This window comes from Syngnathus floridae, chromosome 9, assembly GCF_059516105.1.
Source record: "Syngnathus floridae isolate MCC-2025c chromosome 9, RoL_Sflo_1.0, whole genome shotgun sequence".
NCBI classification, from domain to species: domain Eukaryota; kingdom Metazoa; phylum Chordata; class Actinopteri; order Syngnathiformes; family Syngnathidae; genus Syngnathus; species Syngnathus floridae.
Window position 1 is genome coordinate 8,373,484 of NC_142421.1, and position 22,935 is coordinate 8,396,418.

General features: G+C 40.3%; 1 protein-coding gene and 1 long non-coding RNA gene across 11 annotated transcripts in view; one reads left to right on the plus strand and one right to left on the minus strand.

Moving 5' to 3' along the window:
* Nucleotides 1-21,542, minus strand: part of pde10a (phosphodiesterase 10A) — a 46,691-nt gene extending 25,149 nt beyond the window's left edge. For 3 of the 9 annotated variants that reach the window (XM_088385039.1, XM_088385038.1, XM_088385037.1), the window contains exon 1: nt 8,619-9,025. Coding sequence is in view for 7 of the 9 variants with exons in the window: in XM_088385038.1 (XP_088241164.1) it covers nt 8,619-8,682 (64 nt within the window). In the remaining 2 variants the exon portion in view is untranslated. Of the gene's footprint in view, nt 1-8,618; nt 9,026-20,488; nt 20,832-21,426 lie in introns of those variants that run through there. The other 6 variants (XM_088385035.1, XM_088385033.1, XM_088385034.1 and 3 more) reach the window with 5 other exon arrangements.
* LOC148393328 (uncharacterized) lies at nt 9-5,593 on the plus strand. Of its 2 annotated transcripts, XR_015860380.1 has the most exons (4): nt 9-131; nt 1,742-2,867; nt 4,522-4,594; nt 4,732-5,593. It is a non-coding gene; the product is annotated as an uncharacterized LOC148393328 (long non-coding RNA). The 2 variants fall into 2 exon arrangements; XR_015860379.1 differs by lacking the exons at nt 9-131; nt 1,742-2,867 and having other exon boundaries at nt 2,878-4,594.
* Nucleotides 21,543-22,935: the final 1,393 nt, after the last annotated feature.

The following is a 22,935-nucleotide window of genomic DNA, read 5'->3' on the forward strand; positions in this document are numbered from 1 at the left end:
TAACAGGATGAGAACGGGATGTTTCTTTTGGAGGACGTTCAGCTGTGGAACTGATCCTCTAGAGAGTGTTTACTTCAACGTGACGGTGTATTTTGGGGGGATGTGTGCAGGTCAAGCAGTATGATGACAAAGTAAGGCTAATCGATGTGTTTTGATTTTTTCAACATGAGCAACAAGTCAAATCTGTCTGAAGAAAAGCTTGTCGACATAATCTTCAATATAATGAAAGCGGTCTCTTAATACTACTGATAACTAAAATAATTAATAATTAACCTGCATATCCACTTTTTGTGATGCATTATGCTATGTGGTGTGCTGTGAAGATGCTGGGTTTGGAGGTCATGAACTGGTGTGGCACACTTGGCCTGCAGTTCAGGCCGGTTGCATGTGCTGCCAAATTATCTGACGCTGGATAGAGAAATGTAACAATTCTGGAGTCGGCCTACCAATCCAACGCAGCAGTATTGATTTAGAACAGTGGTTCTCAACCTGGGTTCGATCGAATCCTAGGGGTTCGGTGAGTCGGTCTCAGGGGTTCGACAGAGCCTCCACTGAGGAGGTCTGAACAAATCTGATTTATTGTGTAAAATCCAGTATGTAATTTGTTGTGAGTTCATGCATTGTTTTGTTCTTTGAACAAGTTGATGTTCATGCACGGCTCATTTTGTGCACCCGTAAAAAACATCTATGTCTTGAATTTAAAAAATAATAATTTTTCATTAACGAGGGGTTCGGTGAATGCGCATATGAAACTGGTGGGGTTCAATACCTCTAACAAGGTTAAGAACGACTGATTTAGAACTATAGGAATAATCTTGCTGACCATCTTTTCAGATTGTGACATTTGCAAAAATGCCTACAGTGACAGCCACTAAGTGAGGGGACTCCTTCGAATTGCACTTCTATTGTTTTCAAAATTGGACTCGATTGTGACAACAATCAACAGCTTCCAGACTTCCCAGGAGAGAAGCACTAAAATGAGCGATGAAAAAAGGACAGAGCAAGCATATGGCTATTATTAAAACCAAATTGATTAAGGCATGATTATGCATTCACGATATCTAACTGTTCACCATTACACCATGAACCAAGAACGTTCCAGAGCAGACCCTTCCCTGATTTTTAAGTATAATGACTATAACATTCACCAAAAAAAAAAACCCTGAGTTCTGAAGTATTTTGACTGATTTGCAGTACCCTTCGAGTCATGTTTTGGCGGTCAGCAGCTTGTTGCGCTGCATGTTCACGGGTGAGTCGAGCCCATTTGGCAGAGATGTGGTGCTTGACTCAGACTTGTGCTTCCTGTGTAAAAGCTGAAGCCTGAGTTCATGCAGTGAGGTATTGTTACGTAATACTTATCTGGACGACAACACGCCACACCCTGACACTGGGAAAGGGAAGGCCAAACGAGTCACAGTCTGTCTGGATTTCAAAAACTAAGCATGAAAAGTCTTGCAATCAATCAACAATATTTGGCTTCATTGTGTAGTGGGTGAAAATTGTGTGCAGAGATTTGGCGAAACAGTGGATTCTTGCCAGGTACAATCCCAGTCTTGAGGATTTTTACTCAATTAGGTAAGGGCTGGCGTTATACGAGAGGACAGGGAAGTGTTTTCATTAAGTATTTTGCAGACTTTCTCTTCTATAGTGATTCTAAAGCAAGACACCTAACAGCAATATAATTTATTAATAAATCCAACATCCTTCTGCTATATTACCCCCCCTCCCTCTTCTCAATCAGGACTGGAAAATGGCGAACTGCTTGATGACATCTGACCTGTTACACTTTCACACAAGAAGACAAAGCCCCAGGGTCTATTTGACGCCACATTTCTTTTATATGAAGCTCCTTTAGAGACTTGCTGGAAAAAAAGAAAGTGCTATGAAGCAAGGCCTTATTTCTCTAGCCACACAGCCTTTGTGAAGAACAATAATTGGGATTGCATGGGAATGTTCTCTACTGTACTCTTGAGCAACATATTTGACTTTCTGTGTTTTTATTACTGTTGCAAGGCTGCTAGATTCATTAGAATAAAAGGAATGAAATCTCAGTCACAAACTTAAGATGGCAAAGCTTCAAACTGATACACGATGCAGAAGATGTCCATCTTGGTGCTATGACTACATCCACATTGGGCTGGGTTTTTGCTGTATAATTCCTGGCAAGATACGGGATGAGACAAAGCCCCCTCCACCCTAAACCCAACTCTACGATTACATTAAAAAGAAATGTCCTCTTCGCATTCAGGAACTGTTTGTATATTAGCAAGCCTAAACATCAAATTACTCACGAGGCAAAGGATCTAAAAATCTTAGTAAAACATAGACACAACAATTCCCGCTCAGACGTCTAAACAAACTTTTAGGTTGTTGACTCCGAGTTAAAAAGCTCAGTTCAGTCTACTGTTGCACTGCCAATGAGGTGAAAAATATTGTTAGGTATAGAACGTCCTGTTATGTGGAGATTTTAGTGCGGGAAGCTTCTCAGCTCAGCTGGAGCTTGCGTGGGACCCTTCCCAGCAATGGTGGTGCCGGTGCACACACTGCCTGGCTCGGTGACGGAATGGAGAAAATGAGGAAGGAAGTGAAAGAATCCATGTTGGTAAGAAGGTCACAGAATGTAATCTATCCAGTGGAGGATCATGGAAAATGGCACACCAAAGCCTTTTCCAAATCTCTGCCCACATGTCGATAGAATGCCGAAGCAACAGGTGGCACTATAACCTCTAGTAACTTGAATTTTCTTTTCAGCTGCACAGTGCCTGCTCAACTTGGCACTGCTTGACACACTGTTAATGTGCTTCCATTGAGGGCAGCTAGGATCATGCAGATGGACGTTCCAGCCATGACAAGCAAAGACTACATAGGTGACAAAAGCCAAGGTTGATCTGTAATTAATTGCATGACATGCCAACTAATGAATCCACAGTAAATGACTTTCTCTTTTGCAAAATTATCCATGGTTAAGATGGGAAAGTCCTTCAATGACGTGAAGAAGTCATAATAATGCTAAACTATTACTCGCTAGACACACAAATTCCCATTGAATCTGTTGAGAATTACATGACACGGAGGAGAACAATTGGACACGGGAACAATATGAAACTGTGGCATGAACAGCAATGTGGCAGCTACGTCAGATATGTCACTCACAAGCCAATTCTGCTGTTTGACAAAACAACACCCACAACAAATTGGGTTTCTTTTATTGACCATAGTAATCAAATGCTGCTATCTATAGATGTTATTTTTTTAAATATGAGTAGAGGTGACCTGGACATGACCTTAGTGAGCCATGCAGAAGCATGTTAAGTGAGCTTGTGCATTTAATGCTTGGGTCAGATGATGTCAAGTGGTCATGTCATAAGTCTAGCAGATTTTTAGTGAGCAACATGTTTCTCCTCTATGACACACTCGTGAAAAATGAGCGAAAAGGGGAAAGGACTGCTTCTATTAAAGCTTACTCTGCCTGGCACAGAGTCAAGGGCAAGCTGCCAGGGTACTACTTTTCACTTTTCATGACAAGAGTCTGAGGCAGGAAGGGAGAGGATGTGTGAGGGGTGGGGAATGGCGGGCTCGATGTAGGGTGCGTGCGTCAGCAGCTCCGCCTGGGACTCCCTTGCCAGGAGGTTTGAAGAGCATGTGGTTCTTATCTTATCTCCTGTGTGAGAGGGGCGCAGCACAGCGGCCAACACAGCCATTCAGTGGGCACCGAGAGTGACGATGAATAAGCTTTGATTCCACTCTCCCACTTTTCACCTCATTTATTCATCAAGGCGGGAGGAGAGTGTGTGCATGTGTGGGCAAATACAGGTGAGTGCACACACATACTTCTTGTCCTCCTCTGCAGTGTGTCCTGACCTACACTGCTAAATCAATACGAGTCAGTTCAAAGGTGGCAGATTAAATAGATGAACATCACGCTTTTTGATTAGGGGTGGGACAAAACGTCGATGTATACAAATTTGTGTTGTCTTTTCATGAATTATATAGGGTTGTGTAAGCACTCAGACAACATCCTTGGTATTTGTACACATAGACATGTCTCCTAGAAGCTAGATTATCCAAAACAAAAAAAGGTTGAAGTTGGAGAGGTTGAAAGAAAGGGAAAAGGTGAAATTTCTCATTGATAAAAATAAAAAATAAATAAAAATAAATGAGAGAGAGAGAGAGAGAGAGAGAGAGAGAGAGAGAGAGAGAGAGAGAGAGAGAGAGAGAGAGAGAGAGAGAGAGAGAGAGAGAGAGAGAGAGAGAGAGAGAGAGAGAGAGAGAGAGAGAGAGAGAGAGAAATTACATCTCCATGGAAATGTAATTTGCATTATTTCCACTTCTTTGGCCGAGGTCATTGCATGTAAAGGGTGAGGGCTGTAAATGGCAAACTGAGATGTAGATAAGACATCTTGGTGTGTGCTCACGGGCAAGCAGTGACACGCTACAGACACATATCAAGAGGTACCTCACCTTTCAACTCTGTGATTGCACTGCAATGCATCCTTGTTCTATACCTCTCATCCTGTTCAGGGTTACAGAAAAAGTTAAGTCAAAGCCAGCTGACAGCGGACACCCTCCTGGACTGATCGCCTGTCAACCACAGGTGATTACCAACGTGGCAATGAGCGAGAGTCAAGCCTGCACTGGCTGCATGAAAATGAGTGTTAAGCAAGATAATTACATATCAACTTGCTTCATTTGATGAGATTTCTGAGTATGGCACCAATCATTATGCTTCAGAGTGTGCCTCTTGTCCAAATGATGTAAATGCTGCTGCACCACAACCCCCCTCCCACTACCTCCACCGCTTCCCAGAGCTCCATCAACGATGGGGTCACGTTCGTCATCGCACATCTGGACTGATGTTGAACTGATGGGAAGCTGCTAATGAGAACCACAGAACTCAGATCCCGTGTCTTCTCCTGTATCACGTTTTTCAATGAGCTCCAACAAGAGGACAAGTTGGAAGGGAATCTATCCGTCTGTGGCCTTTTCCCATCCCCTCAGATACCAAAACTTCCACCAGCTGATAGAGGGGTCAATGGATGGAGAATGCCTTGAGGAGAATGTCATCTGTTTTGTCACTAATACTGTATCACACACTGTGCCCTGGCGCTGATCCAGTGCGCCAAAGATTTGGACATAAAAGGTATCAAACTGCATCTCAGGCTTATTTGCTTTGGCTTCTTGTGTATTTAAAAAGGTCTTGCTCCAGGGCTCCCCCTAAAGGTATTAAATGTAAACAAACTCATAACACTATGGCAAATACTCAAAGAAGCATCCTTTTAGTCATTGTCAAATGTAAAATATGTATATTTTTACTCGCCTACTCAAAAATAAAAGTCCTTTACGTTACAAGTAAAAACAAAACAACAACAAAGAAGATTTGGAAATACATCTTTTACGTTGTATGTTTTTTTTTTTTTAAATCAAGCAAAGACATATTGGATAAAGAGGAAAATTCAATAACTTGGCATGCTGACAAAGTCATTAAATCTCAAATGATCATCTTGAAATCAACTGCTCCTCTTTGAAGAGGCCGAAGAACTAAATGTCCAATGGCTAGAAATTCAGTAAAGCATGGCAGTGATGCAAAAAAAAATTTAAACACAATAAAATAAATCAAACTCCTTTAATTTCAGCAACTCACATGTAATCATGTCTGATTTTCTAGTCGTCCATGAATCGCGCGGTTTACAATCAGATGAGCAGTGATATCACACCCAAGTCAGCATTAGCTCGCCACTCTTGCATCAAGTCCCATTTGGTGTACACTTGCTACTGTGCAAGACCCATGTCACAACTACTAGATTTGTTGTTTTGTAAATGCTATAATGATTATAGACACGTCTTCACCAGTAGGAACAATTGGGAAAATAAAAAGACACAAAATAGGTTGCTTGACAGAAATGGGACACCATGTAACATCACTCCTAATAGCTTTACCTTTCCTACATGTTTATATATTTTTATAATGTGATATACGAGCAGAGAAAATCTTGGCCAAAGATTTTTAAGTTTTTCCATTTGAGCTAACAGTGACTTTGCATTTATACCAGCATGCCACAGGATGACCTCATAGCAGCAGTGTAAGGCACTGCTAATGAGATTTTGGAAGTGACGTTACAATGCAATTTAACCTTGTTCAGGCCAGATGATGTCAAGAATTTGGAGCTCTAAAACATTGTCCAGAGAAGATAAAATAATCTGATCCCGATCAATCCCATCAGCACATACTATTCCTCTCTCAGTGACGTGGGTTTCTTTCTGGGTTTCCACCCGGTGTGATCTGTCATTGGTCAACATTTTAGTCACCGGACGAACAATTTAGAATATTTATTAATTCAAATCTTTGTATGTGACTTCACATGCAACTACTCTTCAAGCTATCTGACTATATGGACTACTATGATGAACAAAGTGTAGACATTCAAAAAAGTGCAGTGACTGACCAATGAGAAGGTGGCAGTAAATAAAACAAAATGTGTTTTTTCATGGTTCCCCCTCAGTCGCGCAAAAGCGAGCCAGAAGATGGGTACCTAGGAGATAAACTTCCAATTTTAAACTGTGCAGCCATACCAGGAAGATGCCAGATTGTTCCTCATTCTGTTTCACTCCCATCTTGTATTATCCTTCCATTATTTATTTTTTGGGTGTACTTTGTTCTCCCCAGAACGTTCTGTTGATTTCCTGGTAATCCTCCTTGCTCTACTCTTTCTTCGCTATTTGGATAGCACTTCCTCTCAACTTATTAGTAGCGCTAGTATATTTGCCTACTCTTTGTAGACATTTTTTTTCCGACTCTTCCCTAATGTCTTTTAGTTGTTTTTGAGGAAGCATTCTAGCTTCATTCTTCATATTGTCTTATATATATATATATATATATATATATATATATATATATATATATATATATATATATATATATATATATATATATATATATATATATATATTATAAATAAATAAATAAATAAATATATACGTATATATATATATATATATATATTAGAAAAAAAATATATATACATATATATATACATATATAGACATATATACGTACATACATACATACATACATATAGTATTCAATACTTGAATATTACGTTTTCGCATGTGTGGTTTGACACCACTCATATTCCAAGAAATGCACATTCCCTAAAAGGTCACCGGACTCACTGACGCAATATCTCAAGTGGCGTGACAGAATGCGTGCAAGATAATCGCAAATACTCAAACACAACATTATCCTTGCGTGAGACTGAACTGCAGAACGACATATAATAGAAGCTCAGACAGTGGCTTTCATTCTATTTCATTTCATTCACTGTGTAAATGACAGTGTGTGTCTGAGCAGGGGAACTGGTGACTTTTAAGAAACTTTTTAAAGTTACACAATATAATAGCCAAATGGCACTAATTTTATCAGGAAAACATTTTCCTGTCACATTCTGGGGTTGTTAAATAACATATTTATAGTTGCTATATTTAGTTTATATATAAAAGGTTACATCCATTTTTAAAGCATCTTTTTGAGTGTCCATAAAAGCTTTATGTAAATTAAATGCATTATTATCAGTAATAATTTATAAAGAGCGATTTAAACACCTGTTAGGTGGGTTCTGTGGCCACTCAGGAACAATCAACAGTAAAAACAGGCTAAAGTACTGAAGAAGTAATAAAAAATATTTTTTGTAATCAGGTATTTTATTTTATTATTTACTAAAGCTTTGGTGCGTTTTTGCATAATTTTAAGAAGTAATAATTCAACGTTATATTATTATATTTTTAAAAGCATTTTCATCCCCTTCCTGTCCCCCACTTTGTTCCACTTTTCTCTTTTACATCATTATTTAGGTATTTGCTTGACATTGTATTACCGTATTTAATACTTCTTTATGGGTATTTTTATTAGGTATTTGCTTGACATTGTATTACAGTATTTAATACATTTTTTATGGGTGTTGAGTTATTTTACGAATCTAAACAATTGACCTTTTTTGTAAGCCTTCGAAGGCAACACTTCAGTGCAAGAACAGGAATGATCATTTCTGTTCTTGTACTGAATTGTTGCGTGTGGCTTTTTTTCTAAACCAAACATAATAAACCCGATAACACATTTACAGTCTACTACATGTATGAACGTTCAGTAATAATTATTATTGACGGGCCCCCGAAATTGCATATTTCTTATGTCCCAAGGGGTCTGTGGGCCAGCTTTGAATTTAAAGGCTAAATTTCTTTCAATATTGTACACGAAATGTGATAATTAAGGCACATCCCGAAATGGGTTGTAAATAATATCCAAACGGGATGGTTGCATTTGTTGATTGCTTGGTTGGAGCCATGCTTGGTCCTCAGCGTGACTCACAACCAACACGCTGCATGTTTTATTAAACCGGACCGCACACGCTATACAAGCAGCGAATGAGGCTGCTTCCAGGTCCCCACCCGTGGAGGAGCCATCAATGTGTCATTCATAAACTTAAGTGGGCTCACATGAGGAGACAAGACGTCAAATGCCGAAGCGTTCGCACGGAACTGTTGCTGCGCGCTATGCTCCAAGTATTGGGCATCATCGTTATAATTTGACAGAAGATATCTTACATATATAAAAGTGTACCTACTTGCACCCAGGAAGCAGTCCGTTAACCTTCTGAAACAGCTTGTCGAAGACGGACCATCTTCCATGACGGACAGTGAGCGCAAACTGAGAGATGAGCCGCGGAGAAAAGTGCGCTAACCCAACAACAAGAACATATATTGTGATTTTTTTTTTTTTAAGGGAAAAAGGGGGAAAAATAAAACTACTCCAGGACACGATGGGTCCTCAATTTTGGGAAGGGCGAGGAGGGTCGTGTGCTGCCCCCCACCACCGCCGCCACCGCACCTCCACCCAGCACCGCTGGCCGAGGTGTAGCTCCAGTCCGTCCGCCTCCTCGGCGTCTAGTTCCGCCGTGGATGTGCAGCAGAAGACTGGGCAAGCAGGGGCGACGGCGGAGGAAGCGAGCGCAGTCAAATACGCGCACACGCACGCAGAAGCGCTCACACACACTCGCGCACGCGGAGAAGGGAAAGAGAGAAAGAGCGTGCGGTGTCAAGTCAGCCACAAGCGAACGTTTTCCGATTATTTGGTTTCACAATAAAACGATATGTGCGCATTTCTTTGGACGTGGTGAGAGTTACTGACAAAGCAACATTTTGTTGGTGTTGCTGATCACTGATCACATTATGTTGGCTAATTAAATACAGAGAATAAGTGACACACATTGAGACTTGACGGTGCAAAATTGGTGGTTGAGATGATGGTTACCATTTTTTATTATTAATTATAAATAATGAATAATTGTATAAATTATTGGACACATGCACCTCTAGCCCAGAGCAACACGGTTGCCAAATGCTTTGCGCATCTGCCTCACAGCCGAGAGATTTGGGGTTTGAATTTGACTAGTAGGGCCCGCCTGTGTGGAGTTTCCATGTTCTGGCGCATAAATGGACAGATGTCAGATACCCTGTCAGTGCAAGCCTAATGCCATCAAAATACAGCAATCAGCGAGATATATCCAAACAACACCAATAATCATATTAAAAATATCTGCTCTACATGTAGATTACAGTGAAATCTCTAAACATAATAAATAAAAGGTGCCAGGTAACACTCATTTAGACCAACAGGTGAGCGTCAGTCCAGATCAACCAAACGGTATGATCAAAAATTTGACCACTTGCAGTGTAAATCCAGTTTTTGGCTGTATGAGACATTTAGTGGTTGGCATGAGAGTGTGTGGCGCATTAGACTAAATATTCAATATACCAAGGTCTTTTTTGTCTCTTATCTACCAAGAGATTACGTAAAGTTCTCTTGTGTGACGTGAATATCATTTGTTTGTCTCTTACAGCGTCACTAAAAGACTTGTGCAACTCCCATCACTGTTGTACTTTCATTTAGTGTACATGAATAGAATCCAGTTGCCCACGACCACAAACTGAACTTAAAGATCAAGTCATTTAAGTGTGGTGAAAAAGTATTTTCCCTCTTCTGAAATTCATACGCTTTAAAATCGTTTTCCCACTTTGATGTTTGAGCTCATCAAACAAATGTAAATATAGCTCCCAAGTTAACTTTAAAAAAATGCATTTTTTAAGATTGTGATTTTTTTGTTATTACAGAACAAACAGACTTGGCCAAGTGCGAAAAAAGTACTTGCCCCACATGCTAAGTCATTGACTGTGGCTAATCAAATTTTTTGGGTAATTTAGTTCATTTTCCCTGACCACACACAAACTTTATCGAGAACAACACCTACCTGTGTATTTTACGGCAACCAAAATTGCCCTTCAAAAGCTATTTTGTTTCTATGAACTCATAAATATTACGCTTTCCCAATTTGCTAGTTGTTATCTTCTCTGTCATAACCTTCAACTCTGTAGTACAGGGCAAATGTTGTCACGCTCATTAAACTGAAGGCTTTATTCCATCCTTCAGCAGCACACAGACGATAGTCGCCCTTGCTATAGAAACTTGTGGACCTTTTTCACAATGACTTTTCACCACTTGTGCACATGCGCACTCATCTTATCCGTCACGCACCTTCATCCAGGATTTTTGCGCCACCCAGGTCAGCGTTCACGCTGTCTTAGGCTTTTTTTTTTACCTTCTCCCCATATTGAACACATACAATTAATATTTGATGTTTGCATGTCTTATTTTTGTTGGTCACACTTAAATAAAAAAGTCCCAGCCAGATGTTTGTACCTTTATACACTTCTTCACCCAGTAGAAGAGAAAAGCGACAGAATGCGTCAGAGAGAATTCATTATGTTCTACAGTACGTGACCTCTGAATGGACCAGCTGCTGGAGAGTGTAGGAATGCCAGTGATTGATAGCGCACAGGCTGACGTAACCCACCGCCACTCCCACACCTTCCTCACTGACTCTCGATATGATCAGAATATAGCGCTGCGGCACAGAGGGTTTATGCTGGATCATGTTGCCTGACCACTCTGGCGAGCTGCTGAGGTGGCGCGCTCAGTGCTAATAAGTCAAGTGCACATCTTTGAATGCCGAGCAGATAGGGAGCGCTTTTCATTTTGGACGCCAGGCCAGGACCTCCACTGATTATTCCAATGGAAACAGAGACGAGCTACAGTTCACCTCAAGTTGGTCTTTCAATATATGCAGGACCTCTAAAATGGATTAATTGATTATTATACCCATTTCTATTCTGGTACCTCGATGATATTAGTTTCCTCCTGGGCATGAAAATTCTGATGTGCCATGCAAACAAAAACAAAAAACCCCCAAAACACTAATTTTCTTTAGTTTGCAAGCACACGGTAAGCGTAGTACAGTTGTGTAGAAGATGTCCTCCTTGCTGGGGATATATATATATATATATATATATATATATATATATATATATATATATATATATATATATATATATATATATATATATATATATATATAAAGACAGCATTGAGTTCCACAGCACCTGTTTGACATTCTGAAGCCGCCCATTTTCTACCGACAGTTAATATCGATTACTGCAGAAACCTTTTGTGACATCATCATGATAGTTGGCTGAATGCTGCAATAATAGTGAATCATACAATAAAAGTATTGCATGATTTAATAATGGATTACGTAAACCAGGGGTCACCAACAGTCCCCGTAAGGGCCACAAGAGTAGCCAGCTGCATTGTTCTAAATGTCGCTCACTTGTGATGGGGAAATTCTAATTTTCTGGGATTGTTGTAGAAGTGATCAATTCAAAAAATTAAAACTTAATGAAAAGGTTATTCAGAGAGCACATTAAAAACAGCCATAGAATTATTAAAATAGAAAACAAATGCTTTAAAGTGAAACGTTCGTGACTGGTTCTGGATAAACAACCTGAAGGGAAATGCGGGTGATCACAAGGAAGGCCGCAACTCTTCATCTGGCCTCCTAGTAAAGCCGTTTTTATCCACGATTCTCATACGAGCAAATTAGTACACGAGTGTGGTGTTATACAGTAATATATTGTATGTGTACATCATGTAGCCACAGTATGTTCGTTTGTCTGTCTGTCACATGTCTAGAGTAGCTCCTAAGATCATAGCGGCGCTCGTGTCCACAGCGGGATCACCATCTGACTCAAAGCGGTTGGCGGCCATGATGAAACATTCTGCCCTCTTGGCTGTTTTTGAACAAGCATCCTCCTGATAACGGCAACCTCTGTCTCCCGGCATCCGCAACATGAGCGCTTGTTCACACACTCACATTTGCCCCCGACCCCTTTATTACCGACCTTATCCACTTGAGTACATTTCCAATTCAAGGAAATCTAGGCGTTTGTTTTGTGCACTGCATAGACGGACGGATGCACACAGGCTTGAGGTGCGAGTGAAACATTTACAGAACACATGCCGGTATAGAAACATGAACACACACACAGAGGTGCATGGTCACATTTACAGAGGCACACAGGCACACTCTCACACATCACATGCAGAACACACATGCACACACAGCACAGTGACTTGCAGTCCCCTCCCCCCCAACTGAATAGTCTGTTCTGACAATCCACAGGACAGCCGGCGCATTGACGTCAGAGGCAGGCCCATGAAAATACAGGGTCCCTGGGGGGCTGAGGGAGCTATGCACATCTTCACAGCTTGGCTCGTAACTAGCTTCCACAACCAAGCGGCAGATCACGCTTACGCTCGCTCCTTTATTTGTCTGAAAATGCATTCATTAAAGACGAAGAAGAAGAAGAAGAAGGAGATGAAGGAGAAGCCCAGCATGGATACATTTGCATGCGACTGCATTGCGGATCATCTCACTGTGACGTCAATGGACGTCACCGTGCACCGTGATCCATTAGGACAAATGTGAGATAAGTACATAATTTGGGTTAATGGAAATACAAATCAGAGCACATCATTAAAGTAGGTGCCTTGTAAGAGAGTGGAGTAAATGAACACACCCAAAGGAGATGCATAGGCCCCGGAGAAAAGATGACATCTTTGTTTATATTTCGGAGTTCTCAACATCTTTGTTTGGATTTTACAGCGAAGTCGCCATTAGGACTTGAGAGGCATTCATTTTGCACTTCACCCTGCTGTCATTTACAGCCTGACATTACGTAACAGTCAATGTTTTCCTGGCTCTCCTCGAGCCAGAATGCACACATGAGCACAGCAATTTAGCCTATGATGTTGCTAGAATTTAAAAATTGAACAAGCTTGAGAGTGACAAATATGAAGAAAACAGTGAGAATTACTTGGAATCATAATGCAGAGAATTTGGTTTATGTTTATTTTACAATGACGTATATTACAAAACAGTAGCAACAGCGGTCGACTGTCTGACTGTTGTGAGGTACGCTGTTTGCACGTTCTCTGTGTTTTCTCAGTTGGGCTTCATTAAGGATGAATTCAAGACAAAACAGTTTGTTATCATTTACAAAAGTTTATTTCAAGGTCAATTTTGAAGAAGAAAAAAATGAATTTGAAATTACTTTTAACCCAAAGAATTTCATTATTTGTATTTGTGTTGTCGTTGCAAGAAGCTTGACATTTAAATTGTGGGCGCTACTCAGATTGCTGTTCATGATGCATCGAACTAACATGACTTGAAGAAGAGGTGCAGGCAGTGCAGACACGTCAAGAGGAAACGGGCTGATCAAGTGAAGGGTTGCCTTTTATGGCAACCTGAGGAGGATAAGGGTGGCTAACTTTGGTGTAGGGTTGATACATCCTCTCTCAAATACTATTTCCTGTATCATGACGCATTATGCCATACGTTGGATTCTGCGTCCGGGATAAATTTAGTGGTGTCGTACTGCATTAGTTGGGCATCATCTTCTGCCGTTTGTATCTCCTTTAACTTTGTGGCTTAATCAAAGTCTTGTTCTGTAAAACTAACTTAATGTACACTAACACAATGTGACGCATAAAAACATACTCAGGTTAGACAGAAGAAAAGCTTCCTTAAATTTGTGAAGAGCTCAAATATGTTTGTGAAGTATTCCGATTCTTTTTTTTTTTTTTAAACTCAAAACGATGGCTCGTCCACTATTCTACGAACACAATTAGAGATGAGAATGTGGTTGCAATTTGAAAGCATGAGTCAAAGCTTGCATAGACAGAATACATCACACAGGTATGTGGAGCACTGCAGCGCGAGGCTTAGCGTATGAATAAAATAAAAAAAAAGGACGTTTAACTGAGTGAGAAAAAAAAACATGATGAGAGATGGATGCTGGGGGTGGGGGAGGCAGGGTTGTGCATGTGTGTGTGTTAAGTTAGGCGGAGGGGTGGTGGTGGTGGAGGGCATCTGCGTCAGAGCGGGAGGAAATGAAGTCAGAGACGGAGGCTGGCGGGCTGGAGCAGGAGATGCTGTTACCGCCACTCACAGCGGCCATTTGGGCCACACGTTGTCTACGTCACAGAGCTGGCACTAATTATGCCCGCTTCACTGTGTCGCACACATTATGTAGAATGGAATATATGCGTATTACACTAGACTTTTTAATGACCTCAGTACAGAGTAGCTTTTTTCCCTAGTACTGTATATATTTTCATATGACAATCTAAATTTTAATTACTCCTGTCATTTAGTAAAAAAAAAAAAAAAAAAAAATAGGGTAAACTAGGCCATATATAAATGTGTGATGTCATACAAGGCTTCAGCAAGTTTCGGGAGAGTTCAGTGAGCATCGATTAACTCCACAGATGTGTGTGGCTTTTTTTTGTGTGTTTTGCGGTGCTTCCATATAGGGGAATGGTTTGTTTCAAATAGAGGAAAAGGTTATATCAGCATTTCCAACGGTACTAAAAGCAATATCCACATATCTGTCCTGGCTGCTTAGTAAAATATAAGCAGTGTAGTTAATTAATTTTTTTGTTTTTTTTTTAAATGACAGAAGCTGACATTTTACAATAATGTTCAGTATTTTAAACTGTGGATATTGATAAATGTGGTGTGGTCATAATTTATTTTTTATCACTAGCTCACGTGCAACACTTCCACTAACAACATGGCTGCGAGTGCAAACAGAGAAGAGCTAATGTACAAAACCACAGTCATTTGGTCGCTATATTTAGTGACTTTTCCAACCCCTGTCATGGCCTATTTTTCAAAAAGCAACTTGCATACTCACTCATGCAGGGGTGTCAGATTTATGCGATTTGTCAAGGAAGGTAGGTAAATCAAGGTAGATTGGAATATTAGGTTTAGCTTTATTGTTGGCCTGGTGCGCTGGTAGGTATGAAATGTACAAAATTGTAATTTATTGCAAGCTTTTTTGCCGACCCTCAAGATGCAGCTCGCTGGCTTGAGAATGATGTCAAGACACTAATAATCTTTTATTGAACATATTTTGACTGAGCAAATTGTTTCAACATGATGAAATCATGATAATAATTTGCAGGTCCGAGTTTTTTTCATCTAAATAGTGTTCAAGCTATGAGCACTTTATTTGATATGGTAGCAAACACAATTTTTTATTGAATTCATTTATCTAATTGAATGATGTTGATGTCCAATGGCCGACAATGTCGATGTGCAGTCCTGTACACTCCATGATGATGATGCATTATGATCTATTAAGACTATTAGACTAGAGGGAAGCAATTTTACTTGGGAACTTTAGATGCAATCCATATGTATTATGCATCTGCAACCAGTTACAGTAAACTAATAATGAACGCATGGCAAATCTTTTCTTACGTCAGTACGTCATTAACTATTGTATTTGTACTATTTAAATGAGCTAATTGGGTAATTCTGAATAATCGTTCCATATTTTGTCAATAATTGGATTAGTTGTTTGGAAGTGATCGTTGAAATGCTTCAACCAGCAGAGGTTCTGATGGTCTAAGACATTTTGCAGTCTCAAATGATGAACAACATGACATGAGCTATTGAAATTTGATCTTGATTACACTGCATTAATCTGCTCCATACAACACGTGTAAGGAAACGGGAGTTCCGAATATTCAGAGGGAGATTCTCTTATTAAAATCCCATCCCTAATTCTGATTGTAATACACCAATGTACAAAATTAATTTCATACACACACTCATGCGTCTCCCGCTATAACAAATCCTGCCCATTTCTATTGGTGCTCAATTGTGACCTAGATTTTTGCATGTGTAATTGGAGAGGAAGACTACAAAGATGACGAGCATGTGGTTCACTTTGGTTTGCTGACGTCACTAGGCCACAGCAAACGCTTCACTGTCCAATCTTGTAAAACTGCAATATGAAGTGTGTGCGTGTGTGTGTCTTCAATAAGAACAAACACAAGTGCCCACCGGTGCTCATTAGCCTATGTGTAGATTTGTGCTGCTAACACAATATAACTTGAAGTGGCTTGTGAGATGAAAAACCATTTTCTTTTCTTTTTTATAAACGTGATGACGCAAACACGCGAGACATGTGGCAGCCCTCTTCAAACCACTAACCACACACACAGACACATTCGCACGCAGACACACACACCACACTCACACGCACGCTCCCAGTCTAATGGGGTCGAAAGGAGCTCGTCCCATCATTTTTATTGTTCAAACTAGCCAAAATTAAAGAAATGACCCCATGACAGGAGATGTGATGTCAAGGGTTTAGTCTGACAAAGAGGTCGTGTATGTAGTATGTCAAGTGATTGCGTCAGGTGTCTGCTTAACTCACATATGGAGACACTGAGACTAAAATTAACTTTACTCTTATTCTTTTAATTCAGAATATTTTGCATCTTTTACAATTTATGTAACTACTGCATATCTGTTCTTTAACCTCTCGTGTGTGCCCACTCTTGGGTGTGGATACAATAAAATATCCATCTATCCGTCCGTCCGACCATCCATCCAAGATAATGCAATGAGACTATCACTTATTTGCCATTTACTGCGACGATCATGAGGTTTTTTTATACAATTGTTCATTTTTCCACACGCTTATTCTAATTCTACTTAAATCACTTTCTCTTTCAATGAAGAATTTTGCTTCAAGAATTTGCCTTCAATTTTACAATCAATGAGTTACGAGTTGAGTTGAATGAAATTAAAACATGAACAGATTGATATCTGATAGCTAGTATTATTGTAGCCTACCAAATGTTTGTGTTGCTCTGTGGGAGAAGCCCAGAGAGTGACGTACAGAATTTATTAGAGAGACTGAAAAGGACCACTAATCTCAGCGCAGTGATAAAAGTTCATCAGAGGCCTTGAAGAGAAAAGATAGGGAGACCTTTAGGATGTCAAGTGCCAAGAACTGAGGGAGTGGTTGAGAAGACGAGTGCAAGTCGGCTGCCTGCCGTGGCCCTCATCACAAGCCAAATAAAGTGAGTATGAATCATAGGTGAGAAATATGGGTGCTGACGTCTCGGCTTGTCAGTGTGTCGGCCAAATAAGAGGAACAGCCAGACGTCAGCTCCGCATGTTTACCGATAACACATGGATACACACACTCGCCATGCATCTCATGCCGTATTATTTGTCTGATGAAAAGCATATGTCTTCTTTATTCTCAAATTACATATGTATGTAGAGTAGAGCGATAGACAGACAGACAGACAGACAGACAGACAGACAGACAGACAGACAGACAGACGTACTATAATTTGAGACACTTGCTGGCAGTAATTCAAGACAATGTTTTGTTGACAAGACGCCTTCTACTTTAAAATTGTAAATCATTGACCATGGTGTGTTAAAATGCTCACTCTCTCATACAGAAATAAAGTTATTTATTTATTTATTTATTTATTTATTTATTTATTTATTTATTTATTTACAAGATGCTTTTATTATAAATGATCTTGTTTTGTGGCATTTTTCAGGAGTAGGACTGGCTCCCTCCTCAAATATTAGTGGCGTCTTTCCCTTATGTTGCTCTTTTTTATACTCTGGCACCATCTAGTGTCTGTCATGGATTAAGTTTAAACTTCGTGATGGAGGCATTCGATAAGATGACAGGTTATGAAAGGTCAGCAGTTTCATTAAATGTGACAGGTATGATACAGAAAAGACATTTGAGCAACCTCTCTGTTTTCCAACAGCTCAATAATAACCAGCAAGTTACACCAAGACCACTAGTAGGCAGTCTCAAGATGAACATGCAAAGGGAGAAACTAGATACAAGTACACCTGCACAGCTCAGCATTACACATAAGTTGATGACATAAATTTTTTAACCTATCATTCCAAGCCAATCAATTTCCAAATACATACTACGAAAGTAGCAAAACTCGTTCCGGAGACAGGAGAAACAGGAGACACTTTTTTATGCTTGACTACTTGAATTGAAGTCAGTTTGAAATTGCACATTCTTGTTTGAAATTGTTTTTGTCAATAAATCACTGAAAATGAAAGAGTACAAATGGATAGTATCTGCTAATGTTAAGTGTCTCACTGATAATTACTGATAAGCAGCCATAGGTGCCACAGGGGTCAATGTGGACTGAAAATGATGATGAATGACTTCACACACTCTAATGCCATTAGTCAAAATTAAAGCAGACGACAAAGTACCATTGTGGCCAATGTGCAGGCTTCTGATTCCATCACCGTGAAACGCAAGATAGTAACATATTGAGTAGGCGTGCACCCCCTGAGTGGTCACAGATGTCAGGCACAGTCGTGGTAAGGAAGTGCCCGTATTCTCCGTCTGTGTTAGCCAGAGGAAACTCTCACTTGGGTGTGGGCCCAGAAAACCCAAAATTTGTGACGCAAATGCCACAGAACATGTGATAGACTAACTGTGTAGCCACAGCAAAGCACCTCCAGCATTTCATTTGATATTTTAAAATATATTTATCTATTTTTTTCTCAGCCTTCAATTGGTCAAGCCTCTTCAGTCCCAGGAGAAGAAAAAAAAATCCCAGATACTGACGAATATTTAATGACGTTTTGGTCCTGATTGAGTTGTTCATTACGTCAATTATTGTCATCCATGAACCAGGAAGTAGAATGCTAAGAAATAAATGACAAATAGAGGGCACAACAGCATTTGTTTTCAACTGAGTGACATCTTTGCAATGGTGTAATTTTAATCCAATTGTTTGGATAAACAAGTGCCGGCAAGTGTACAATAATAATACTCGAGTACTACATCAACATCCTCCAGTTGGTTGTTTTGCATTGCGCAGTTTGACACCACTAGATGAGTTTCACACGCACTGATGTAAATGTTCTGTCTGGCCTGTACGAACATGACTTGTGACATCACTCCCCCCCAATTCAGCATAGTGTGCTAGTATTGTGAGGAAATGACATGCCTCCAGGGCACAAAAACGGAGAATGGATGTTATTGTCAAGCAGGGAACTTCTTGCACACAACAGTCAAACTCGAGAATTGGGGAAATATTTGTCAAGATTTAAAGATTTGCAAGTGTTGAAATAATAGTCAAACTATCAGGAACACACTTTACGATAACATGCACGTGGAAATGTATTTATTGAACATCTAGGGTCAAAAAGGGTTTAAATGGGCCTCAGAAAACACCTTTTCTCATCAATAGGATTTTTGTCAAAGGGGTGCGGCTATTTGGATTCATGCATAGCGACATTTCCTCTGTGTTCTTTATTGCTTGTTCATATGGTCACATAGTTGGAATTCAACCAAATATTTCTCATGTGTCACATTATACCACACTTGGTCAAATCTGTCAATGCTGTCAGCACAGTGAGCAGTTAAAGTGTTTTGTCACTGCCACCAATAATGGCAGAGGGGAAAACATCATTACAACAACAGAATTGATAAGTGACCTTGTGACGTAGGAAAATGTCTGGCTGCTCAGTCCAACTTTTTTTTTACTTGTCAGTCAATCACAGAGCATATATAGCCAAAACAAATCTTTCACATGGCCAACTTTGATTAGGAAAGTCTACTGCATGCCTCTACAAATACGTACATAAATGTCAAGTCAATCACTAACCTACACTTAACATGGTAGTCATAATTACAGTAGGTATGAAATTTAAAAAAATATTAATGTTGTCTGTCGTCACCGTCATAAACCAACCAACCATAAACCCTCTGAACTTTTACTTCCTGCTCACGGCCCATCCATGAGTCTTCGACCCACTTTTGGCTCCCAACCCACCAGTTGAGAAACACTGATTTAGACCATTGTCTGTACACTCAATAAAGGTTTTAAGATGGACAGTTTTATGTCCAGGACAAAGTCATTCACTTTATTTCTCTCAAACGTTATAGATCCGAACAATTTAAAAGTCAACCAGAAAGGACAGAATAAATTGTTCCCCACTTTGTGAAAGTCATTTAACTACTTCCTTGTTTATGCATTCACACAACGCCTACTCTCCAAATCTACAACACTCCAAACACATCAAATGTGACTTGACAGACAAGAGATTATGGAAAATAATCCGCAGCCACACACAAGATTGAGATTAAAAAATAGCGAGAGGCATGATTAAATGCGCGATTCACTCTTCTAACACAAGTGAACAAAGCCTGAAGAAATTGTGTTTCCTACCTTGATCACTGCATCCTTGCAGGGAAGACTCCTCGAATCCCAAATCGTCAAGACTTTTCCGTTTCTTCGACATTTGCTGGACGTGACAGAATCCCCCCGCTGATGTGTGTTGGGCAATTTGGGGCGCCTTTGTCAACCGGCGGGATACACAACACGTGGAACAGTCTGCGTGGGGTGACAAGAGGGGTGACGCGCGCTCATTCAGACGCGTGTGCGTGCGTGCGTCCTTCCAAGAGTCCTCTGTGCACGTAATCCAGCCAGCCTGCTCACTTTGTCGCGATCGGGTTCAGTGTGTGGCCGCGTAGGTCCACGCGAACGAAAAATATGAAGCGATTTGTCCCTCACGTGTGCGGCGGATTACACTGTGGGACGATCAAATGTGAATTTACGCACGAGGTTGGCATGGTGCCTTATTTCGCCACGTACGCGTAAACCTGGATTTCTTCACTGGTGCCCGCTCTAGCTTTGAAACGATCGATTCCCATTTGAAAACGTTCCACGGATTGATTTATTTTTGAGCGAATGGCTCACGGCGACGTCAGACCATCTATCTAATCGTGCGTGTATGACGCACAGCTGACAACTCTTGGATATCTCGCTGGAGTTTTCGCTAAACATAATATAATTGACCCTTGACATGCATGAAACAGGCGATTCCTGTCAATTGCACTTGTCCACATGTGTATTGGTGAACGCGTGTGCGTACATTTGGTGAACTCATAGTGTGTAGTGCGCGCGGGTACTCTACCTTCTCTTTTAGGGATCCATAATTCCCACCAAGCTTTGTGGTCGACGAAGAATAACATTAATGGACCCAGCATGCATTGTGTAATGAAAACCATCTAGGAATAGCCTTTGTTTCACTTGCGGGCTACACAGCAACTAATACAACAATAACATGAAACTGCAACCTTGATATAGCGCAAAATCAAAATTACCTGCATGTCTCAGCTTTGAAAGCCTGGGAATACAAATGATTAAAAATAATGATAACAATAACATCCAAGAAAGGTTTCTGCGCATGTGTGGCTGTTCCAATTGTTTAAAAGACAGGCAGTGACAACCAAACACTACACATTGTCTCTCCCTTCCCAAAAAGTCACAGATGGGTGCCACCAGTTGAGCACACAAACACACGCACGCACCCCCCCCCCCTCCTCCTCTCAATTCTCCCACATCCTGATTTATTCATGAACACATCATGAGGGTCACTAGATCATATTCCTTTCCTCACATCTGGATTACATTTACAGTGTAACGCCCAAAGCTGCACATTTGAGCTCAGGGGGACTTTGTGTTTTATTATTTCTAATAACAAATTCAATTGTTGCTGCTTCTTTGCACGCTCACTTTAATTGTAAGGGCTTTTATTCGCTGACGCCAGTGTTTGGTGGTATTTTCTATATGCAAACACCCCTCTCTCTATTTCTCTCTCTCGCTCTCTTTCTCTCCCACCCTACCTCCCTCTTCTGCTGCAGCTGCTGACGTCAACACATGCTTGCGTCAATGCTGCCTGCTTTGGCAGAGAGGCTTTTTTCATTGTGATCATAATGGGATTATTAGATTTAGAGAAATACCCTGCCTTCACGTTTTTTTTCTACATACATTTCTCAAAAACATGATCAACGACCCATCTTTTTCTTTCCTTCCTTCTTCTTATGATTATGATCAAAGAGGGCTTATGATCTCTTTATCTCTTTCAAACAATCTTTTTAGAGTTGAAAGAAAAATCAAAAGAACATGCACAAATATCAAAACAAGGAAGTGGCAGTCGCTGCATAATTTCCAAGCATGCATAGATAACATTTCCGTAAGAGATGGTCACAAAAAAAACGACTGTCTATGTCAGTGTGGATGTGTGATATGCAGGAGGATGTTATGATGTCCTTAAGCGCTGACCTTCTGCAACGAATGTACTCGGCTTCCCGTCGGTCAGCCTTGATTTACCTCGCATACTGGCTACAGTGGCTTAACTCGACTTACATGCACACTTTGAGTCATTGGCTGCCAGCATGTTCAAATATGCGTGTATTAAATTCTCCACCTCAGCAGTAATCTGAGTTTTTTTTCTACAGCGTTTGCAAAAAATATCAGAGCATAGATGGCTTAGTGATATTATTCACAAACAATAAAAGAAAGCAATACCATATTTAGTTTTGAACTGCTTAGGTCAGTAAACATCATGCAGGGGCGGCCCTAGCTTGAATGTGACCTTAGGCAAGCCCCCTTTTGATTCTAATTAATACTGAGGCCACAAGGGGGTGCATGCTTCTCTTAAAAAAATGCCAATGATGACATGTCATGGAATACACAATAGAAACCATTTGACAAGGTTTTTTTTTTTTTTTGGCGCACGTTGCCCCCCTCCCAGTGCTGGTGCCATGTGAGGCCATACATAATGCACATGCTAGAAATCGCCACTGTCAACACAACATGTACAATCGAAA